The sequence below is a fragment of the Martes martes genome (assembly GCF_963455335.1).
Source record: "Martes martes genome assembly, chromosome: 16".
NCBI classification, from domain to species: Eukaryota; Metazoa; Chordata; class Mammalia; order Carnivora; family Mustelidae; genus Martes; species Martes martes.
Genome location: NC_137904.1, coordinates 10,126,201 through 10,146,058, shown reverse-complemented (window position 1 = coordinate 10,146,058; position 19,858 = coordinate 10,126,201). Strand labels below are relative to the sequence as shown.

At 55.8% G+C, this 19,858-nt stretch overlaps 1 protein-coding gene across 3 annotated transcripts in view; it reads left to right on the top strand.

The window, feature by feature from the left end:
* Positions 1–19,858, top strand: part of TOM1L2 (target of myb1 like 2 membrane trafficking protein) — a 118,835-nt gene that overhangs the window by 73,225 nt on the left and 25,752 nt on the right. For all 3 annotated transcript variants that reach the window (XM_080825299.1, XM_080825298.1, XM_080825297.1), the window contains exons 4-7: positions 1,305–1,454; positions 9,751–9,885; positions 11,359–11,514; positions 14,211–14,327. In XM_080825299.1, the coding sequence (XP_080681425.1) occupies positions 1,305–1,454; positions 9,751–9,885; positions 11,359–11,514; positions 14,211–14,327 (558 nt within the window). The remainder of the gene's footprint in view (positions 1–1,304; positions 1,455–9,750; positions 9,886–11,358; positions 11,515–14,210; positions 14,328–19,858) is intronic.

Below are 19,858 nucleotides of genomic sequence, written 5' to 3'. Positions count from 1 at the left end.
GGCTCCCGCACAGTGCCCAGCTAGTAGTCCGCTCTCTGTTAGGGTTAAGCGTGTGGGCCTTTCCTAATGGCCATGCTTCGTCTGTGCCTCATCGTATGAACCCAGCCCTGTGGGATGGCTGCATAAGGTCACCAGCGGTCAGCTCTGTTTGGGCCACTGAAGGTACCCAGGCAGCCAGAAATGTTCCCTGTTGCCAGGCACATTCTGAGGAGGCGTTTCCTGCTAATTGACCATGGCATTGGGGGAGGTTGGTGTGGGAAGGACCAAGTGATTGTATGGGCTGTTTACCGAGAGCTGAGAAGTTCAGAAAGCTGTGTTCAAGGCCGGAGAGACTCTTCAGTGGGTACCCCTGAATTCCAAGAGGGCCTCTCCCCTGTCCTTTGGGGACTGGGAACTTTTCTCTTTCCTCAAGTGTGTACAGCAGCCTCCTGAACGGTAATCATGCCATCTTAGTCCTCATTTACTGCCCCCCCACACGCACAATGCAGGGTACTGTGCTAGGTGCTTCAGACATACTCTGTCATCCTTACTATGGTCCTGCAAGGAAGGGGGCACTTGTGTACCCACTTCACAGATGAGGAAGCTAAGGCTCTGACAGGCTTGTCCTGGGCCATTTAGGATGACAGAGCTGAGATTCAAGCCTACACTGGCCATCCGGCCAGAACCTACATGCACTGTGCTTTTGAGTGGCTAAGGCCTGGGTACCTCATTTTTCCAAACAGGGGAAGACCAAGCAGGGTTGGGAGTGAACATGGACCTTGAAGCTGACTGGCTGCGAAGGCCCATGAACCATTTATTACGAGCAGAAAATCCTTAGTCACTGCCAACTGTAGTTGCCGAGGCAGGGTTGTGTGGGGCGTGTATGTGTGTGTGCGTGTGTGTGTTCACTTGCTTCCTCACACACAAGGGCCCATAATTCACGCGGCAATTCAGGCTGTCACAGCAGCCCTCTCTTTGACAGAGCCTGAGTTCCATTGGCTAATATCTCACACCCAGAAGCCCGGAGAGAGGAGTTAAAATGCTAATTTTCAGGGACCGCTCAGTCATTTTGATCTCATTAAAACACCAGCATCCTTCTCATGCAAAACTGGTGCTTCAATTACCAACTAATTGCCTGATTATTGTGCAGGGACAGGCGACTTTAGTCAGCAAGGGACACCCGAATTAGAGTGGAGGGAGGCAGTGCCATCCCGGTGTGACTCTGGAGGAGACGATGCGGCTGTGCGGGAGAAGCGAAGGCTGGGGTCGGGGTGGAAACTGAGCTGCCACCGCGGTGACCCTTCTTTCCTCTCCACCCGCCTCAGGTGCTGGAGACGTGTGTGAAGAACTGTGGCCACCGCTTCCACATTCTCGTGGCCAACCGGGATTTCATCGACAGCGTCCTGGTCAAAATCATCTCTCCGAAGAACAACCCTCCCACCATTGTGCAGGACAAGGTGCTCGCTCTGATCCAGGTAGGCGAGCTCCCCTTGTCCAGTTGGCTGGTACCCGGTGAGGTGGGGCCCCTGGGTAGTGGGTCCTCGTGCTTTTCCATCATTTGGAGGAAAGAAGGGAGGCCCTCTTAGGTTTAAAGACCTGTTGCAAAATGCTTATGTTTCTGTTCTCATGCCACTGGAATAAAACCCTGAGGGGTAGCTGTCAAGCCGGTTGGCAGAGCCTTCACTGGTTTTCTGGGTGCCTGGCTCTCTGTTGCCCACCCCCCAGGGGCAGGTCGGGGGCCCGGATAGGCCTCCGAGCCATCGGGGACAACATGGAGCAGGAAGGGCCATACTAGAGCCAAATGCGGGGCTGGCGGGGTACTGGTTGGGAACAGCTCTGCGACAGGCAGGGTGAGATCCGGGGAGACGGTGTTACAGAGTGATTCACTGAGGAGGTGACATTTATGCTGGACCCTGCAGGACGTGGGGAGCTTGGCAGAAAGGGCAGAGCGTGAGAAGTAGCGCGGGCAGAGGGCTAGCACGTGCCTCGAAGACAGCAGTTGACATGGGTGGGCTGTATTCAGTATGAACGGCTCTGTAACAGAGTACCCCAGAACTTAGGGGTTTAACACAGCACCTGCTTATTACCTTCTTGTTTCCGTGGGTCAGGAATTCGGGAGCAGCGTAGGTGAGTGATTGTGGCTCTCCGGAGGTTGTGGTCAAGACATCAGCCAGGATTGCCTCCCCTGCGAGCTCGAGGGGCTGAAGGAGCCACGTCCAAGGTGGCTCACCGCAGGGCTGCTGGCGGAAGGCCCCAGCTCCTCGCTGGCTGTTGGTAGGAGGCCTGCGTTTCTTGCTGTGTGGACTTTTTGAGTGTCCTCATAACATGGCAGCGGGTTGTCCCTGGAACAAGGGATCCAAGAGAGCTGGAAGGAAGCTGCGGTGTCTCTTGGGACTGACTCTCCGGAGTCGCGCACCGTCTTTTCTGTCACATTCCATTTGTTAGAAGGGAGTCACCAGGTCCAGCCTCGAGAGTCGGGGAATGAAGTTGCATGTCTGAAAGAGAACGGGATGCTTTAAAGCCGTCACGTGGCTCATAGAGTGTGATGAACAATGTCTGAGGCCAGGAGATGAGGCTAGAAGGATGGCCAGGGGCTCGCGGGCCGTGCACGCCGGCAGCTGGTGCTCTGTTCTGTGGGCAGTGGGGAGCCACTGCACTTGTCTGAGCTAGGTGCACACGGACGGGTCTGGGTTTTAGACCAAGCCCCCCGGTGACAGGGTGCAGGCACATTTGTCAGTGAGCACATTAGTGCTGTGATGGAGGACAGATAAGAGTGTGCAGGAGCCAAGACAGTGGGAGGTGGGGAGGGCAATGGCCTGGGCTGGGCGGGAGGCACTGTGATCGGGGGTGGGCGTAGGGGGCATTCAAGGTGGTGGCAGCACCTGAACCCGGACAGGAACGTAGGACCCCGGCCGAGGTTCTCTCCTGCGTCCTCTGCCTACCAGTCCTGTCCATCCTTCAGGTGGCCCCCGGAGGCCTCCCCACTCCTAGGTTTGCAGTGTGCCCTCTCTGCTATCACCCTCTTTTGTGGTCTTCTCTACTTCTGGGCTAACTTCTCTCTCATCTGCCTGGCTCTGAGTTCCCTGAGAGTCCATGGCATTATACCCCCGGGGTCTCGAGCAGTTGATTGTGTAGAGTAGGTGTTCGGTAAGTTGTTTTTCCTAACGAATGGGTGACTGTGGTTTGCCGAAGGTCTAAGGAAAGGGAGGAGTGTGGGTGGGACAGCACAGCCACCTCCTTCATAGGTGGTTCCAGTCTCTTCATTCTGCCCACCTGGCTGGCATGTCTCCATGTGCCTCCTTCCCTCCTCCCTCTTTCACAAGCGCACACACACACAGGTGCAAACCACCTCACCTGCTCCCCCCACCCCCGCTTCTGCCCTCAACTCCCCCATTCGGGGACCTTCCCAGTACGCTCCCCTGCCTCAACACCCCCAGTATTTGATATCAGGTCCGTAAATAGTGGCTTTTTGCTCACAATGGAGGGGGCACCCCAGCCTGAACCCTTTGTGCCCACCGGGCCTGGCCACCCCCTGGCAGGCACAGCCGTGGCCAGGCTTGTGATCCACGTCACCCTGTTGACGAGGGCTATGGGGAGCCTCGTGCACTGGCCGTGGCTGTAGCTGTCCCTGGGGGTGCCGGCCCAGTTTTCCCATCAGGATCTCAGCCTCCTCCTAGCACTGCTTCTTCCAGCTGTGTAACCTCAATAGCTATTTGAACCTTTCTGGGCTGTTACCTCCTTATCTGCAGAATTGGGGCCTGTGTCCCTGCCTCCCTACTCCCAGTCCAGGGTCTGAGATCAGCCTGCAGGGGCCCAGCGGCCAGCGCCCATGTTGTGAGGGCTCCCCCTGCCGGCTCGGCGGTGGCATGAGCTCCCACCCACGGGGGCAGGAGCAGGATGGGCCCCTGAGGGCCTCATGGGCTTGTCAACCAGCATGCTCTGGACGGTCCCGCTGGGAGAACGCAAAGGGCTTTGGATCAGGGTACTCTCTGATGGGCTTGCTTACCTGCCTGGGAGGGTTCTTCCTCTCCGCGTTTTGAACCTTCCTGAGGAGCTTTTGTCTGAAAGCGGACAGCATTCAGAGCTGGCGGCTGGCTTGGCTTCTGGGATGGGGTGGACAAAAGAACAAATGGGGTTTTCAGCCTTTTCTTTTCTTTTTATCGAATTCTGTATGTGAGCAGGAGGTCACACATTAAACTAGCTCGTACGGCTTGGTAGGTTTTTACAGACTGAACATACCCAGGTAACCAGCCCCGGTATCATGATGCAGATTATGACCCACACCCAAAGAGCCCCAGCTGCCTGGGAGGACCCCCTTGCCTCACAGCCTGGATGGAGTGCTCGTGTCCTTGAACTTCATGTGTGTGGCCTCTGCAGCAGCCCTCTGTTAGGTCCGCGTGTCTGACTGCGCCTTGTTTGCGGGTCTCACCTTGTCACTGGGTATGACCGTTGGCCTTCTGTTCCCGTTGCTCACATCGCTGGGCCAAGTCCCTTTGGGTGAATGCACCCCGCACTGTGTCTCCTTCCCACGGATGGTGGGCACGTGGTGTTCCCAGTTTGGGGCCGCTATGAAAAGTGCTGCTATTAACAGCCTGCAGGTGTCTTTGGGTAGGCATGTGGGTCTGTTTATATCAGGCCTGTGTTAAGTCGAATATGTGAAACTGCCATCTTTGTTGGCCAGAAATAGGAAAATATGAGTGATTCCTTAAGGGTCAGCCTCACAGCTGGGAGCGGAATTGCGGGGGGTTGCGGGATGGCCATGCTCCAGGACTGACGTCGGCAGGCCCTGCTGCTCCTTCCCACCGGCCCTGGAGCACTGTAGTTGGGCAACTGTTTTCACCAGCGCATCCTCGACAAAGCCCGACTGGTGAGTGTGTGGACGTATGGCATCTTGTCACCCTGTTCTTAACTCCTTGGAGAAAGAAGATGACTTTATGTTCCTGTCGAATATACTTGTAAGAACTGGGGGTCTGATGTTCCCCCCAGGAAGGGCAGCTGCTGCTCCCGCCGTGACACAGGGTGGGGGGCGGGGGTGCCGGATCCCCAGCCTTCCTGCCAGCCGGAGAGGAGGCAGCAGGCCATCGTGGAAATGCAGCGGAGACCAAAAAGAGGAGCGGTCAATTTTGTGGGTGCCGGAGCCATGACAGTTTTCTTCCTCGCCATCCTCGCCATCCGGGCGTTTCCTGGTGCTCTTTGGAGCCCAGCTGCCAGGAGTGGAAGTGGGCCAGTCCCAGCCCTGCCCCTGGGAGCTGGTGGTTTTATGGGGAGACAGAGGCTTGCAGGTCAAAGAGGGCCACGGCCTACCCAGGGAGGACTTGAGCTGGCTTTGGGATATTTGAAGGGCAGCCCTAAACTCTGAATGTATTGATGCCTTGAAAAGCTTTTAAGGCCAAGGGGTTAGACGGAGAAGCTCTCCCCACCCGGCCCCCACCCCCAGGAAGCATGCATGGAGCTCGCAGGTGGAGCTGGGACCTGCCGCTCTGATGACCAGGAATCAGCCTGAGCCCATTGTCCCTTTGATCACTCCCCTACAGTGGAAGCAGAGAGGGGGCCTCTCTCCAAACTAGCTTTTCTTTCTTTCTTTCTTTCTTTTTTTTTTTTTTAAGATCTTATTTATTTGACAGTTCTGAGAGAGCAGGGGAATAGCAGGCGGGGGAGAGGGAGAAGCGGACTCCCCACCGAGCAGGGAGCCCAATGTGGGGTTCAATCCCAGGACCTTGGGATCATGACCTGAGGCAAAGGCAGATGCTTAACTGACTGAGCCACCCAGGCACCCCTCCAAAGCGGCTTTTCTAATAGTCTCCTGGTGCCTGTAGGGCGACGGGTGCTTGTCCTCGCATGTTCTCCTGGCTTCCAGCCCACCATGCCTTCTGATTCCTTTCCTGGGATGCTGATCACAGGCATTGTCAGCCTGAGATTGGACACACTGGGGCCATTGCCACTGGCACACGTTTGCTGTCAGCAGCCCTCTAGGGGGATTTTTCAAGAGAATCAGTGGATGCCTATTCCTCGTTTCCACATTCTGTCCCTCCTCTCATTGAGGGCATCTGTGTCCTCTGGCTGTCCTCTAGCCATCTGTGGCTACCCCAGGCCCCCCAAAAGAGACACCCCTCAGGCTTGTGTGCACCAGAGGCCGTGCCCTTCAGAACACCCGGGGAAGACTGCCCTCCGTCTCCCCCAGCCCAAGCCCAGCGTGTCAGCCATGAGACAGGGCAGTGGGAAGCGGTCACCTGACTCAGGTGTGCAGGCCCAGTGGGCTTCCCCGCTGCAGGAGTTTGCCCTTTGGGAGGGGAGCTGGTCCCCCCAGCAGCAAGAAAGGAGGGACGTCAAGGGCACGGCAGCGTGGTGAGCAGCTTTGCCGACTTTCTTGCTCCCAGCCTTTGAACTGCCTGCCACTTTCAGCCCTGGCTCTGTGTCTCACCTGGTCCCCGGCTGGCCTTTGGCTGCGTGCCTTTCTCTGTCTTTGTGTGAAGTCCCATTTGTTCAGAAGACAAGAAGGACACTTGTGCTCTGTGCCATCCCTCAGCCTTTCCCTTGCGGTTGCTTTCAGGAACAGAAATGATACCATCCTGGTAGGGTAACCTCATGGCTGTGCCTTTCCTGCCTCCCTCCCCCTCCCCCCTGCCCCTTTAGCCTGCCTCCCCACCCCCTGCCTCCTAGCAGTGGAATCTAAAAATACCCTCTTTCCACGGCAGGTGTTTCTTTCCGCTGAAGAAAGTGAGCTGGTGGGGGCGGGGGGAGGAGGAGCTGGAAGTGTCGTGTTCTTGGAAGGTGTCGGAGATGTGGTGGCCCAGGCCACCCAGGCCAGGCCTTTGGCCCCCTTTCACGCGGACTGGCAGGGAGACCCTGTCACTGGGACTAGGCAGTCTGGTCCAGGAGCAGAAGCAGGGCATGGCAGAAGCCAAAGAACAGAACCCACAGTCTACATCAGCAGTCACTCATTGGTCTGAGATTGGATGATTTAAAACTTTGTCAAAACTCGTGGGATACAGAAACAGTGACAGTATAGTTTATGTTTGTATAAGGCCCCAATCTGGCGTTTGGTGTGCAGTCCCAAGGAGCGAAGGAAAAAAAGCATGAATTTTTTTTTTTTTCCTCTCCCTGTTAGATCTCCCTCTGGGTCTTTCAGCCCCCAGCACTGTAGACAGAGGCCAGAAAAGCACTTTGCTTTCCTAGAGGGCAGCTTGCTGGGACCAGCCTTGTGGCTCCTTGGCTTTAGGTTGGGGACCCGGAATGAACCTGACTTCCTGAGCTTTGCCCCCTCTCTTAGATTCTCACATCTCAGCTGGGTCAGCCGTCTAGAGGGGCTCCTGCTTTCTTAGTCAGGGTCGCCTCAGTCTGTGGACAGCCTAACTGGCCGTTGTCCCGTGTTTTCCCAAGTAGAACAATAAGGATGCTTAGTAACCGTGAGATCTGAAGTCAGTCGAACTTGACAGACGATGGCTGACTGCCTTCTCTGTGCAAGGGTGAGACTGGCTGTGTGCCTCCATAGGTATGACCTCGTGGGGAGGAAGACAGGAGCACAGGCTTTTGGGTGTTGTGCCAGGAAGATGCCAGAGGCCCGGCGTCTCTGGATGCATCCCAATTCTGTGTTTCCACTTAGGACTGTTCCCTTAAAGGTGCCCCCACCCTGTTCCCCACTGACATCAGAATCTTGTTCGGTGGAGAACACCGCCACGCATGCATGCTCTGTGAGCAGCCGGCTCACCCCAAGCTGCACAGGGTCCCCTACAGGGGTTCGAATAGTAGCAGGCAGGAAGGGAGCAGATTAGCCATGGCTGCTTGGCTACACGTAACGAATGCCAGTTCCAGCTTGCCTAGGCAAAGAGGACAGCTTGTCGTGACCAGGCAGGGGTTCCCAGAACGCTGGGGTGTGACTAGACCTGGGGAAGGGACAAGAAGGGATCAGGGAAACCCTCCAAATCCTCTCTTGGCTGCACCTTCCAACACATAGGCTGTCTCTGCTCCCTGGTCCCCAGTGAGCACGTGGCTGCCTCCCAGGGCCCTGCATCTATAGAGGACAGTGTCATGTACCCAAGGAGAGCAGCCCAGCTGTCTCTAAGCTCAGGGTCAGGCTCCTGGGAGGAGGGGAAGCTGACTGGCCTGACTTGGGATGTGTGTTTCCCTGTTGGTGGCACAGAAAACCGGAGAAGGGGGGCTCGTTGGCTCGCTGTCAGGCCAGGTGCCCCGAGAAGCAGCCACTGCCTGGAGAACATAGCGATGGTTCTTTAATTTCCATTCTTCCTATCTCTGATCTGGCTGACATGGAGGGCAAGATGAATGAAAAGTGGTCCTCTGGAGCTGTTTGTCCTTCCTTAGAAATAGAGGCAGGAAGCGGCCCCAGGAAGAACTGTCATGCTTTTTTCTCCCCAGCCTCCCCCAGCAGGCTGTAAACCCAGTCTTAGACCCTAAATGAACATGCTAGTTGCATTTTGAAGCAAGCCTCCCGGGACTCAGCTGGATTTTGAATCCGGTGGTGGCAGCCAAAGCAGCTGGTGGAGAACGGGGCTCTGGGGCACTCCCTAGGGGGACAGGCCTCGGTGCTGCTGCTCTCCAGCTGGCGCTCCAGACGGGCCTCTGCAGGCGCCTTGGGCCCTGCTCAGCCTCCAGAAGGAAGTGTTGGCCAAGAGGGGCTGTCCTTCGGCGGGCATTAAATCCCCGAGTGCGCAGATCAAGTACGTGGATCAAGGAAGCCCGGCTGACAGTAATGTTTGTGGCGAGACACATCTGTCAGAGTGAGCGAGGCTGTTTGGAAACTGACCTTTTAACTTCAAATGGGTCTGTTGGTTAGAGATAGAGTTTCTGTGGCTGCCTCAGGATTGGTTGGAACGCATCGCTAGAGCCGGGGAGGCACTTAAAGGCTTGTGACAGCAGCAGAATTGGCAACAGAACCGTGGGCGCGAGACACTGCCGCCTCCTCTGGGTATGTATCTGGTGGGTGACAGGACGGAGCTGAACTTCATTGCGGGGAGCCTTTTGGAGATCGATCTTTCTCTCCTTTGATAGATTCTGTAACTTTCAAAGAACAAAATATTTAAAAGTCGCTTCGGAGTTTCGCCAATTGATGAAAAGTGACAGTCTATTGAAATATGTGTTCTTTCCCTCTCTGCGGGGTGTTTTCATCGAAGGGACTCCAGTGGCCGTGCTTTGTGGTGGCATGTGTGCAGTGATGCTGTGGGCGGCGCGGGCTCTCTCACCCCTGGGCCACCATCACGTCCCCTCTCCGGCTGGGCTAGGCGGTCTCCGCTTTCGCACGCTCCAGTCCACGGAGGAAACCCCATGTTAGCCTTGATTTCCCGTCACACATCAGTTTTGCCTTTCTTCTCTGCCCCATCTGCCTCTGGCTCCTGCCTGCACCTGAGAGCTCTGCAGAGCTGAGCCCCGGCACTGCGGTCCCTCCACGGCGTCCCGTGGGCCCGGCAGCCGGGCCGCGTCTTCATGCCCTTCCGCTCAGCACCACCAGAAACTGATTTCCTGGCAGTTAGGGAAATGCCTCTGTTGTAGGATGCGCCACCGTGCTTAGGTGTTATTTCCCTGCATCTTCTCCAAGGAAATACTCCATGCTGAATTAAGTTGTGTGTTTTTGTTCATGCTCAACAGCACCGTTAAAAACCCCCCATTTTGCCTGCCGCATCATGGCAGCACTGGACGTGGGGGGCAGGGGGGGACAGGAACAGAGTGGGTTTGGGCAAAGAGCATGGGCCTCTGCGAGGGCATGTGGGCTGCCGTTGGTGAGAAATCCTTGCTAACAGGCCCTCTCTTTCCTCCCAGGCGTGGGCTGATGCCTTCCGAAGCAGCCCTGACCTCACCGGCGTGGTGCACATATACGAGGAACTGAAAAGGAAGGGGGTCGAGTTTCCCATGGCAGACTTGGATGCTCTGTCTCCCATCCACACACCACAGCGGGTAAGCTTTCAGCTGGCATTTTCTAGAAAGACCTACTGCAGAACGGGCCAGCCACCGCCACCACCCTTCTGCTGCTCCCTTTGAATTATTTAGCTTGTCATCACGCTTTCTTAAAGCTTGAGGGCATTTCTTTTTAATAACAAGGGGAATGCGGGAGTGAGACAGCTGGTTGACTGGTGATTAAGTGGCAGCGGTGATCCCCCCCTGTTTTCATCTGACTGTGGAAGGATATAATAGAGGGATCAGTTCTGACATTTTTGTGCAAATGGCCTCTTGGGCGGAGCCATCCATCTCATGAGGGCCACTAGCACCTATAGCACCTACTTTGCAGAGGCCTCAGGAGTCCGGTGTGGGAATGCCGGCATCTTCCTGGGAGAGCACCGAGACACCTCAGTGTTGGCGGTGCAAAGGAGCTGATGGTGTCACTGATCGTGGGACAAAGGGCAGCTTCTGTTTTTTTCCGCCTGTATGGGTCAAATAGATAGAAATTTTATTTTGAGCTACTAGTGTTCAGCATCCATGCGGACATCCTTGGATTCTGCCAGCCTTGGGATGCAAAGCCCAGGGGAGGCCCATTTAGGGGCCTGCCACGGAAGCTTTTATAACGCGGGGCAGCTCTGTACTTCCGAATGGAAACCACGCCGGTGATGGACGCCATTCATCCCGGAAAGCTAGTACCTCTGCTGGCTGGGAATCAGCCCCTGGCCCCACAGGACAGCCAGGAAGCTCCAGGATCTGGGAGAGGCACCTTGACCCAGCACGCTCTGCCTTGTTGGCTCCATCTGCCCATCTCTGAAATGGGGGCAAGGAGTCCAGAGCATCTCTCCAGGTCCCTTGCGTGGATCACAGTTAATGTTCAAGAGGCTATCTGAGATACTGAAAGGGAAAGCCTGAGAAATTGTACTTTGCAGAGCATTATTCTCATTATGATCCCTCCAAACCACTTGCTGTGCTTTGTGGGATAAACGTAACCCGTTTTATTCTTCTAATAATGACACAGAGCAGCGTTGTTGTGCCTATAATTACAAAGAACATTCGGTAAATTGCATAATTACTATTTATATTAGTCTCCTCCATAAAGGCCAGAATACCATCTTCTGCTACCAAATAGGGATTCATGATTAGCAAAACTTTGCAGCAGGCCCCCTCCACTCACATTCTGAGGTGGTCCTAATAAGGGGAACCCTGACCAAAGCTCTCACAGAGCACCCTCTTTCCGAGTGACTTTGGTCGCCTGTGAGGTAAGTAGGAGGAGGAACCGTTGGCTGTCGGCAGGCCGCTTTGGGGCTGGAGAGACTGGGAGCAGAGCGGGCAGAGGGATGCCTCCAGCCTCGCAGGTCAGCAGCAGAGCTGGGCCCCCCGCCCGCCTGCCAGCTGCCATGGCGGGAAGGGCCACCCCGGGGTGGGGTAGGTGCCAGACCTGGCCACACAGCCAGCCCAAGTGAACGGAGGACTTTGTTGTTGCCGTGCCAGAGCGTCCCCGAAGTGGATCCAGCCGCAACCATGCCCAGGTCCCAGTCGCAGCAGAGGACGAGTGGCAGCTCCTATTCCTCGCCTCCTGCTCCCTACTCCGCTCCGCAGGCCCCGGCTCTGAGTGTGACTGGCCCCATCACGGCCAATTCAGAACAGGTACTCGCAGACTTCCGGGCCACAGGCAGGGCGGCCAACCGTCCTCGTTCACCCTTTGGGGACATATTCGGAAGCCTTCGCTGACCAGGCGCCATGCTAGGTGTTGGCGGCCCCCAGATGGCAGGGCCCAGATCCTCTCCCGAGGGCTCGCCTTGTCGTGGGGAGACGGGGCGCAGACCAGACCGCGGGAGCAGGAGCCAGGAGCTGAGCCCAGAGCTGACGCTGCCGAGGCTCTCGAAGCCAGAGGGGGGCCTCGTCTGACAAGGTGCGGGACCAGAGGCACAGGGGGGGCCTCGTCTGACAAGGTGCGGGACCAGAGGCACGGAGGAGCGGGGCATTCATAGGAACAACAGCAGGCGGAGGGTTTGGAGGATCAGTGTGGGATCCAAGAGACGGGGGAGGCCAAAGCCCAGCGACCTAGCTGGGCTGTGAACAGCCGTGTGGGTCACGCAGAGAGGTCTGGATTGATCTTGCAAGCAGCGTCAGCTGTCAGAGGCCGGGGATGCGATCCGCAAGGTGCCATGCAGGCGGAGGCCAGGATGAAGGAGGCCCTTAGGAAGCGCCCTTCCTGCCTTTATTCCAAACACTGCCCACCTTCCCTGAGTTACTTCCTGAGAGGCCAATGCCCTTTTAACCCCGAACTGGATTTTTTTAGATGAGTCGCAGGGTCTGGTACTTAAATGAATCTCTAGAATGTCCATTAGTGTAAAAATTTGAGAATGGATCAGACTTGGGGAAAACAAAAAAAAAAACCCGTTCCGGTGCTTACATTTTTTAAGTCCTTATTTAATATTTGTGACAGCGTCATCATGATGGAAACTCATTTAAACGGAGGGGTCGGACGATGAGGTGTGGTTACCTGAAGCGTCGGGCCAGGGCCGCTCACGTTTCCGTTCTCTGCTGGCCCCGAGGAGGCCAGCTGGAGGTCAGGCGGGCCTGGGCTTGAGTCCCCGCTCTGCCATTCGCTGTGAGGCTTCCATTGGCTCATTTAACCCAACCGGGTCAGTAGAACAGGGTGGTTGTCCATCCCTTGGACCCCGTGGAGCCATCGTGGGCTTGACAGGCAGCTGGAGAGGCCTCATGGTCATCACCCACGTGCTGTGTGCACTCCTAAGGAGAAGAAGTCGAAACCCACAGCTGAAACACGGGCTGTACGATAACCTTGGGCTTCATTTGCTCCCTTCTGCTCTTTGTCCTGACGCAAAATGGCCAGGACCTGTCCCCAGAAGGGAAGCCCCGGGGAAGAGGGTCTCTGGCGTCTGTGGGCTCTGCTTCCAGCAGCAGAACCGGGCCCATTTCTGCTCAAAGCGGTCTGACACACTTGGAGTTGGACGGGCCCCCAGGGACCTTCCACTGGTTCCTTGTCAGTGCGGCGCGAGCTTGGGAAGAGCCCTCGCGTCACGGCCAGGACGGTCTGGAATGGGTGAGAAGGCATGTCTCCTGCCTCTGGGGGAAAATGGAAGTGGAGCCGGCAGGAACCCAGCCTGGCCTAGAGGGACACCAGGGGCTTCTGAGCCCCTGTGATGTCTGTCGCATTCCTGAGCTTCCAGGGCCAGAAACCTCTTGTGGCTAAGACGCGGGAGGAGTTCATCCTCCAGGCAGAACCAGAGGGGACCTGGCCCAGTGACCTCATTGACCACTTGTCCATCTGTCCATCCAGTATACATGTACTGAGGGCTCCTGTCCCTTTCCCTGTGTTGTGAGTACCGACCTCCACTCATTAGAGTCCCTGCCCCCAGGAGATGGAGGGGGCAGGGCGGGGCCTGCCGTAGGAGGGGGCTGGTTGGTTCTGCCTCAGGGAGGGGGGCAGCGGAAAGTCCCTCCATAAAGGCGTCAGGGAGGACAAAAGATGTCATTTGAGCTCGGTCAAAGTGCAGTTGGGATCCGTAATAAAATCCTGCGCTCTGGTTATTGTAGTAGAAAGGGGACCGGATGCGTACCAGACTGTGCGGGGTCTTCACTTCCGTCGTTCCTGGCAGCCCTGAGTCGTGGGCAGTGCTTTCCCCCTCTCCATAGGTAAGGAGACAGAGGCTCAGGCAGGTTCAGGTCTGTCCCTTAGGTGTCCCTACTGCAGGAAAGATGGCTGAGGCCCAGGCTCTGGAGAGCTCTGTTGGTTGGGCAGGTAGGGAGCTGGGGTGGGAGGGGGTCTCCTGGGTGGGAGGGGGTCTCCCCGGAGTCTTCTCTTGGTCCCTCTCCCTCGTTCTTGCCACACCAGAAAAGTGCAGCTGACACCGGCCAGCCACTCAGAGGACCAAGGTGCTTCGATTGGAAACCCCTGGGGCCAGCATCTGTAGCAATGAGGGCCCTTGGGGATCGATCACATGTTCAACCACTTTCACTCGAAAGAGTAGGGACAGAGGCCTGAGAGATGAACTCCCCACTCGAGCTTCTGCGGTGGGAGGGCCGAGCTGCTCACCAGCTCCATCCACGCCGGATACAGAGCTCTCTTCCATTCGAGTCATCCGTGACAAGCTCTCGGTAACCAGGGCCCTTGTGGGGTGGCCTCGCTGCCCCATTCACGTCTCTCCCTCACCCTCACGCACAGACCAGAGTGAGCCAAGAAGCCTTCGAATGCCGAGCACATTCAGAGGTGTGACCTAGATGTCACAGTGAAGGGGACTGTCACTGGACAGGTGAAGCTTGACTGACCTATGCTTCCTGCTTTCCTCCCCACTGCCACCCCCCTGGCCCAACAGATTGCCAGGCTTCGGAGCGAACTGGACGTCGTTCGAGGCAACACGAAAGTCATGTCGGAGATGCTGACAGAAATGGTCCCCGGGCAGGAGGACTCGTCCGATCTGGAATTGCTACAGGTGAGAGGGGGTATGTCCTTGTCTTGTGGAAGCTCTGGACCTGGGGACCCAGCCGTGAGGCAGGAGCGGGGCCCAGGGGGACTGTTGTGGGAAGCGATCGAGTCCCTGTAGGCTTGCCCTCAACCTCATGCTTCCTTCCTGGGACCAGTCAGAAGCCAGGACCAGGCTCTCTTTTTTATTTTCCTTTGTGACATTTTTTTTCCTGCCTCTAAAATACTGATCACAGAATACATGCCCACCAAAAGATAAAGGACATAAAAAGAAGAAAATACTCATTTTCTTTGATTCCAGCACCCGCAAATAACCACTGTCCACATTCTGATGCAAAAAGTCTTTCAGACTTTTTTTCTATGTTAGTTTTCGTCTCAAACGTAATTGACATCCCATCGTGTGGACAGTGTCATGTGTCGCTTCACTCCCTCAGCATTATGTGGTGAACACTTGTGACAGGACCTCCTCAACCTTCCCCATGTGCAGGAGCCCTTCTAGCCACACTTTGCCCCCGAGACAGTCCTGAGACTGAGAGGAGGTGGAGGCTTCTTCTCCTGAATACTAAGGAGTCCAGGCCGGGGTTGGGCACCTGATAGTTCTTGGGCATTTGCTGCTAACTGGCCTCCCTGCCCCCTGGGCACCCTGCAGATCTGGGGTCGCGGCAGGAAGGGGTCTAGGAGCAGGGCTGGCCTCCAGGGCCGCCCTCAGGCTAGTGTCAGGGATCGTGGTGAGCCAGAACCAGAGCTAGCAATCGACTCCACCACCGCCGTCTCCGACGATTCTGGCATTTGTAGGAAGTGGCAGCAGCGCTGCCCTTAGAAGCAGTGACCTTCTGGAGGGGTGGAGAAGAGATGCTCTAAGCTGCAAATGCCAGATCTTTTCAGCGGAAGGCAAGATGCTTGAGTAAACAGGTCAGGAGCCAGACTGGCTTGGCGAGCTGGCAGGAGCGCCTCACGACGTGCCTGCTGCCGCTCTCCTTGTCTGGCACTCGGAGCCAGCAGTCTTGGCCCACCAAGTGCCATTCCTCCCAACCCACTGTTGGCACCTACTTGCAGCCCCTGAAAGCCCAACCCGGGTGGTCCCGCCTGTCAGCAGTGCCCCTGGCCACAGTGACCGGGCCTGCTCCCAGGCCGCTTCTGGTTGTGCCTTCTTCCTCCCCTGAAGCCATCAGCTCCCAAGCAGATGAGTGTGGGTGGAGACCTGCTCTGGACCAGACACAGAAAAAGCAAAGTTGCGTGGAGCGTGGTCCTTGCTCTGGAGGAGCGCCCAGCCTGGTGCGGGAGGCCGACAGGAAGCGGGTCATTTCCATGAAGCCGGGACATCAGGTTGCTCTTAAAGCCGAGCCGAGTACCCTCAGCCAGCCCAAACGAGGAGCCCCAAGCGGCCTCTCCCAGACCTCACTCCTGACACCTACAGCTGGCCTGGTTGGCCTCTGTTCAGTAGGGGTCAGCTGTCTGCATGCCACACACTAGGGGACCCAGTGTCCCTTTAAGGCACCACTGACCTCCATTCCCAGCCTATAGGGGGAGTTCTTCCAGGCCTTAGGCGCTACAGAGGAATCTGAGATCGGTCCAGAAACAATCTAGAAACTGGGAGGGCCTCTTGAGGCAGCTTTGTGCTGTGTCAGCATCAGAATTCCTGCTGACAGGGGGTGGTTTGCAGTGGACAGAGCTGAGCTCCTGGCAGCAGGGGGTGGGCTGAACAAAGCCAGCATGCTTCCAGACAGCCAGAGTAGACCCAGACAGCAAGCATACTCCGTGCGTGTGTGCATGTGTGTGTGTGTGTGTGCGCGCGCGCGCTTAAACAAGCCCCTCAGCCAAGACAAACAGAACCTAATCTCCTGGCGTCAGCTCACAGTTTTCAAAAATAGGTTGCTTCCCATGACGTTTTCCTTCCCTCTGTTTTGTTCCAACTCCAAACCTACCAACCCTCCCTGCTATCTTATAAATCAAACAGAGAAAGAATGGCTCTGGGTGCCAGTGGGAGGCTGGCTTCTTAGCCCGGGAGATTCAGGAGTCGGGCAGCTCTGTGCAAGCAGCCGCGGCCCTGCTGGCTCCCGGCCTGGCTCCTCAGTCATCCCTGACATCTCCTCTTGTCGTCTTTCCCGGGTGGTTGGAGGCTGGCAGGGCAGGGGCTCCCGAGGGCGGGGGCTACCCCAAACAGCGAGACCTCCGCGTGGGAAAATGTCACCAGCTGCTTGGAAAGTGATAGGATCAGAATGTGGCCTGAGGACCCTTCAGCTGAGCTGGAAGGCAGCCAGCTTGCAGGGCAGAAGCTGTCCAGAGCTCACGGTGCTGGCCGGGGCCATGGAAATAAACCCATTTGTCACCAACCCAAATGTTCACGCCAACAGAAGCCTCTCCCGACTCGAGTGTAAATTGCTGGGTAGGAGGTGGAGGAAACGCTAAGTGAGGAAATTGGAGGTGTCCGCCCCAGGATGCACTGGGGGTGGCGAACCACGGTCCTGGATGGTGATGTCCCCAATTGCTTCCTGTGCCTCGCAGAGTACTTTCAGGCATGGCCTTGAAGAGCCACAGGGAAGCTGGGCAGGAGAGCCACTAGCCTGAAGGGAGACTGGGACCACTCCTTATGGTGTACCATCATCTTAGCCGGAGCCCCTGAGGGAAACTGAGGCAGGGGGCCCAGAGGGAATGTTGTGCCGGGACAGAGCCCTCCACTCCCTGAGCTGGGACGGACCTTCTAGGCAACTAGTCCAGCTCCACACACGTGTTCGGATTCACCGGCCACCTCATTTTTCTTAGCATTTTCTTGACATGACAGGCTGTTTGTGTGAGCTCACGGAAACACTTCGTCTCCACACGCATGTCCTGGTCAGACTTCGGGAAGCACCGCAGGAGGGCGGAAAGAATCATTGGGTTCACATCCAGGCCCGACCACTGACAGTCTGGGCGAGACTGGGAGACTGGGCAGGCCCCGGAGTGATCACATTCCCCTTGGAAGGATAGAAATTGTCCATGGGAGGGGCGCCTGCGTGGTTCAGTAGGTTCGGCGGCCAACTCTTGATTTCGGCTTGGGTCATGATCTCAGTGTCGAGAGATCGAGCCCTGTCTCAGGCCCCACGCTCAGCACAGAGTCTGCTGGAGATTCCCCCTCTCCCTCTGCCCCTCCCCCTGCTCATGCAGGAGCTCTCTCTCTCTCGAATAAATAAAATCTTTTAAAAAACTGTCTGTTCGAGGTGGCTGGCACAGTGCCAGGCGCAGGCAAATCATACGCAGGTCAGACCTCCTGCGATTATCATCAGTACATCCTTGTAGAGGGCAAGCTAAAGTCTGCCTCCCTGTAACTGCTACCCTAGTCTGTCTGCTCTAACCACAGAGCAAAACAAAGTCCTCTTTCACAGAGGTCGGTCCTTAAATATTTGAAGACTGCTGTGAGCCCTGCCAGGGCCTGGTCTGTGTGGTACAGATGTGGCTGTTGGCAGCCCACCTTGAAGATGAGTTCTCAGCTGGAGGCTATAAAATGGAGAGCTTCCATCAACCGAAAACCTTCCATCTCTCATGGGGCTGGGAAGCCGTATCTTCCGTACCTCGCATGTGGGCACGTGGGTTCAGGCCTGAAATTTGAGACCGTATCTACGTCTGCCGAAATTCATGTCCTTAGCTACAGCCTGGGAGTCCGGTTTTGGAAATCTTTAACGATCTTGAGGCTGTCATCCAGCAACTCCCCGTCTCTCCCAAATTAGCCTCCTGAGCTTTGTTTTCAAATAATAATAACTTTTAATTAATCCAGTGATGTCCAAATTGGGCATTCCTGCCTGGCTACCCGACACATCATAAAAGAAGCTCTCCTCCGCGTTGTTTCTTCAAGTAGCAGATGGCTCATCCCCTCCTGCTTCTTGCATCTCGTTTCAACAAAAACTGGGATGTCCAGGACCATTTTCTCTAGAGAGATCTAGTTTACTCTCCATGTTTGGCTTCATTATTCCCCCTTCCCTTTAACAAAGAGTTTCTTCTTCTTCCCGTCCTCCTTTGCCGCTGTAGAAAGATCTTCAGGACCTTACTCTGCGCGTTCCTTAGAACTTGGAGAAGGTTCAGAGGAAATCCATAAAGATGATTAAAAGAGTGTTTTGCGAGGTGGGGATGAGAATGTCCCTTGAAGAAAAGATAAAGGCATTGGGATTAATTAGAAAGAGGTTATTTTAATAAGTTCTGATCGATGGAGGGCTTTTGCACAAAGAACACTGACCAGCTGTTCCCCTCCTCTGTTGAGAACCGGACATAGGAGGAGGCTGAAGCCAAAGTCTTCAGTGTGTAGGAAATGCCTGTCCTGGCTGTTGCATGGTAGGAAGAATGACCAGGGCAAGCTGTGTGCTCTCGTGACTTAGGATGAGAAGATATTCACTCCGTGTGGCTGCTTTAGAGGGGGGCGTAGGCAGAGGAAGGTCTCCCAACCACGCCTGCCATGGGTCTGGCTGCGGGTGACCCCACGGAGGTCCTGCAGACAGCCCGCTGGTGTTTGGTGGCAGAAATCTCAATGTGCTGTTCCTCTTCTCCCCTTCAATCTCTTTGTTTTTTTCTCACTGTTTATTTATTTCTTTAAAAGATTTTATTTATTTATTTGACAGAGATCACAAGTAGGCAGAGAGAGAGAGAGGGAAGCAGGCTCCCTGCCGAGCAGAGAGCCCGATGCTGGACTCGATCCCAGGACCCCAAGATCATGACCTGAGCCGAAGGCAGCAGCTTAACCCGCTGAGCCACCCAAGCGCCCTTACTGTTTTTTTAAGTTTTTTTTTGTTTTGTTTTGTTTTTTTTAAGGTGATGACATAGGGGCACCTGGCTGGCTCATTCAGTGGAGTGTGTGACTTTTGATCTTGGGGCTGTAAGTTCAAGCCCTCTGTTGGGTGTAGAGATTATTTAAAATAAAATCTTATTTAAGAAAGAAGAAGAAAGTAACTTAAAAGCTTGAAGGAAGGACATGGTAAAATTTTCCACAGAGACCCTGGGACATCCTTGATTTGGAAGCTCCAGGCCAGACTCTCTGGGCCAGTTTAGGCAAAGCTCTTTGAAGGACCCCTGAGTGCCCCTCTGGGATCAGAGCATGCGAGGCTCTGCCCTTGGGGTCCGGGGCTGTCTTTCCCAGCGCCCCAAGCTGAGGGCTGTGGGGAACAAGGCAGCAAGTGCAAAGGGCAAAGCAGATGCTTCTGGTGCATACGGTCCATGAGATCGCCACATTCTGTGCCCTGGGGTCTCATTCTTCCTCCACGCTGATAATATTAGAGCTAACAGAGATCTCAGACATCATCTCGCAGTTTCCAAACACTTCTGTGAAGTGTGGGGACCCTTTATCCACAAATAAAATTGCACAGAGAACTGCAGTGTCTGGGAGATAAAACGGGAGCCGCCCTGGCTGCCGTGGGGGGTGGGAGTGTCCCAAACCCCAGGCCATGGGGGGACCTCAGGGGCCCTCTGCAGAGCTTCCCCACTTCTCCGACCCCCTTTTCCTACCCAGGGAAAAACAGGCCCAGAGCACACTGGAGAGCTGACCTAGACATGGCTGCTTGCTGCCTGCCACTTGGTTCC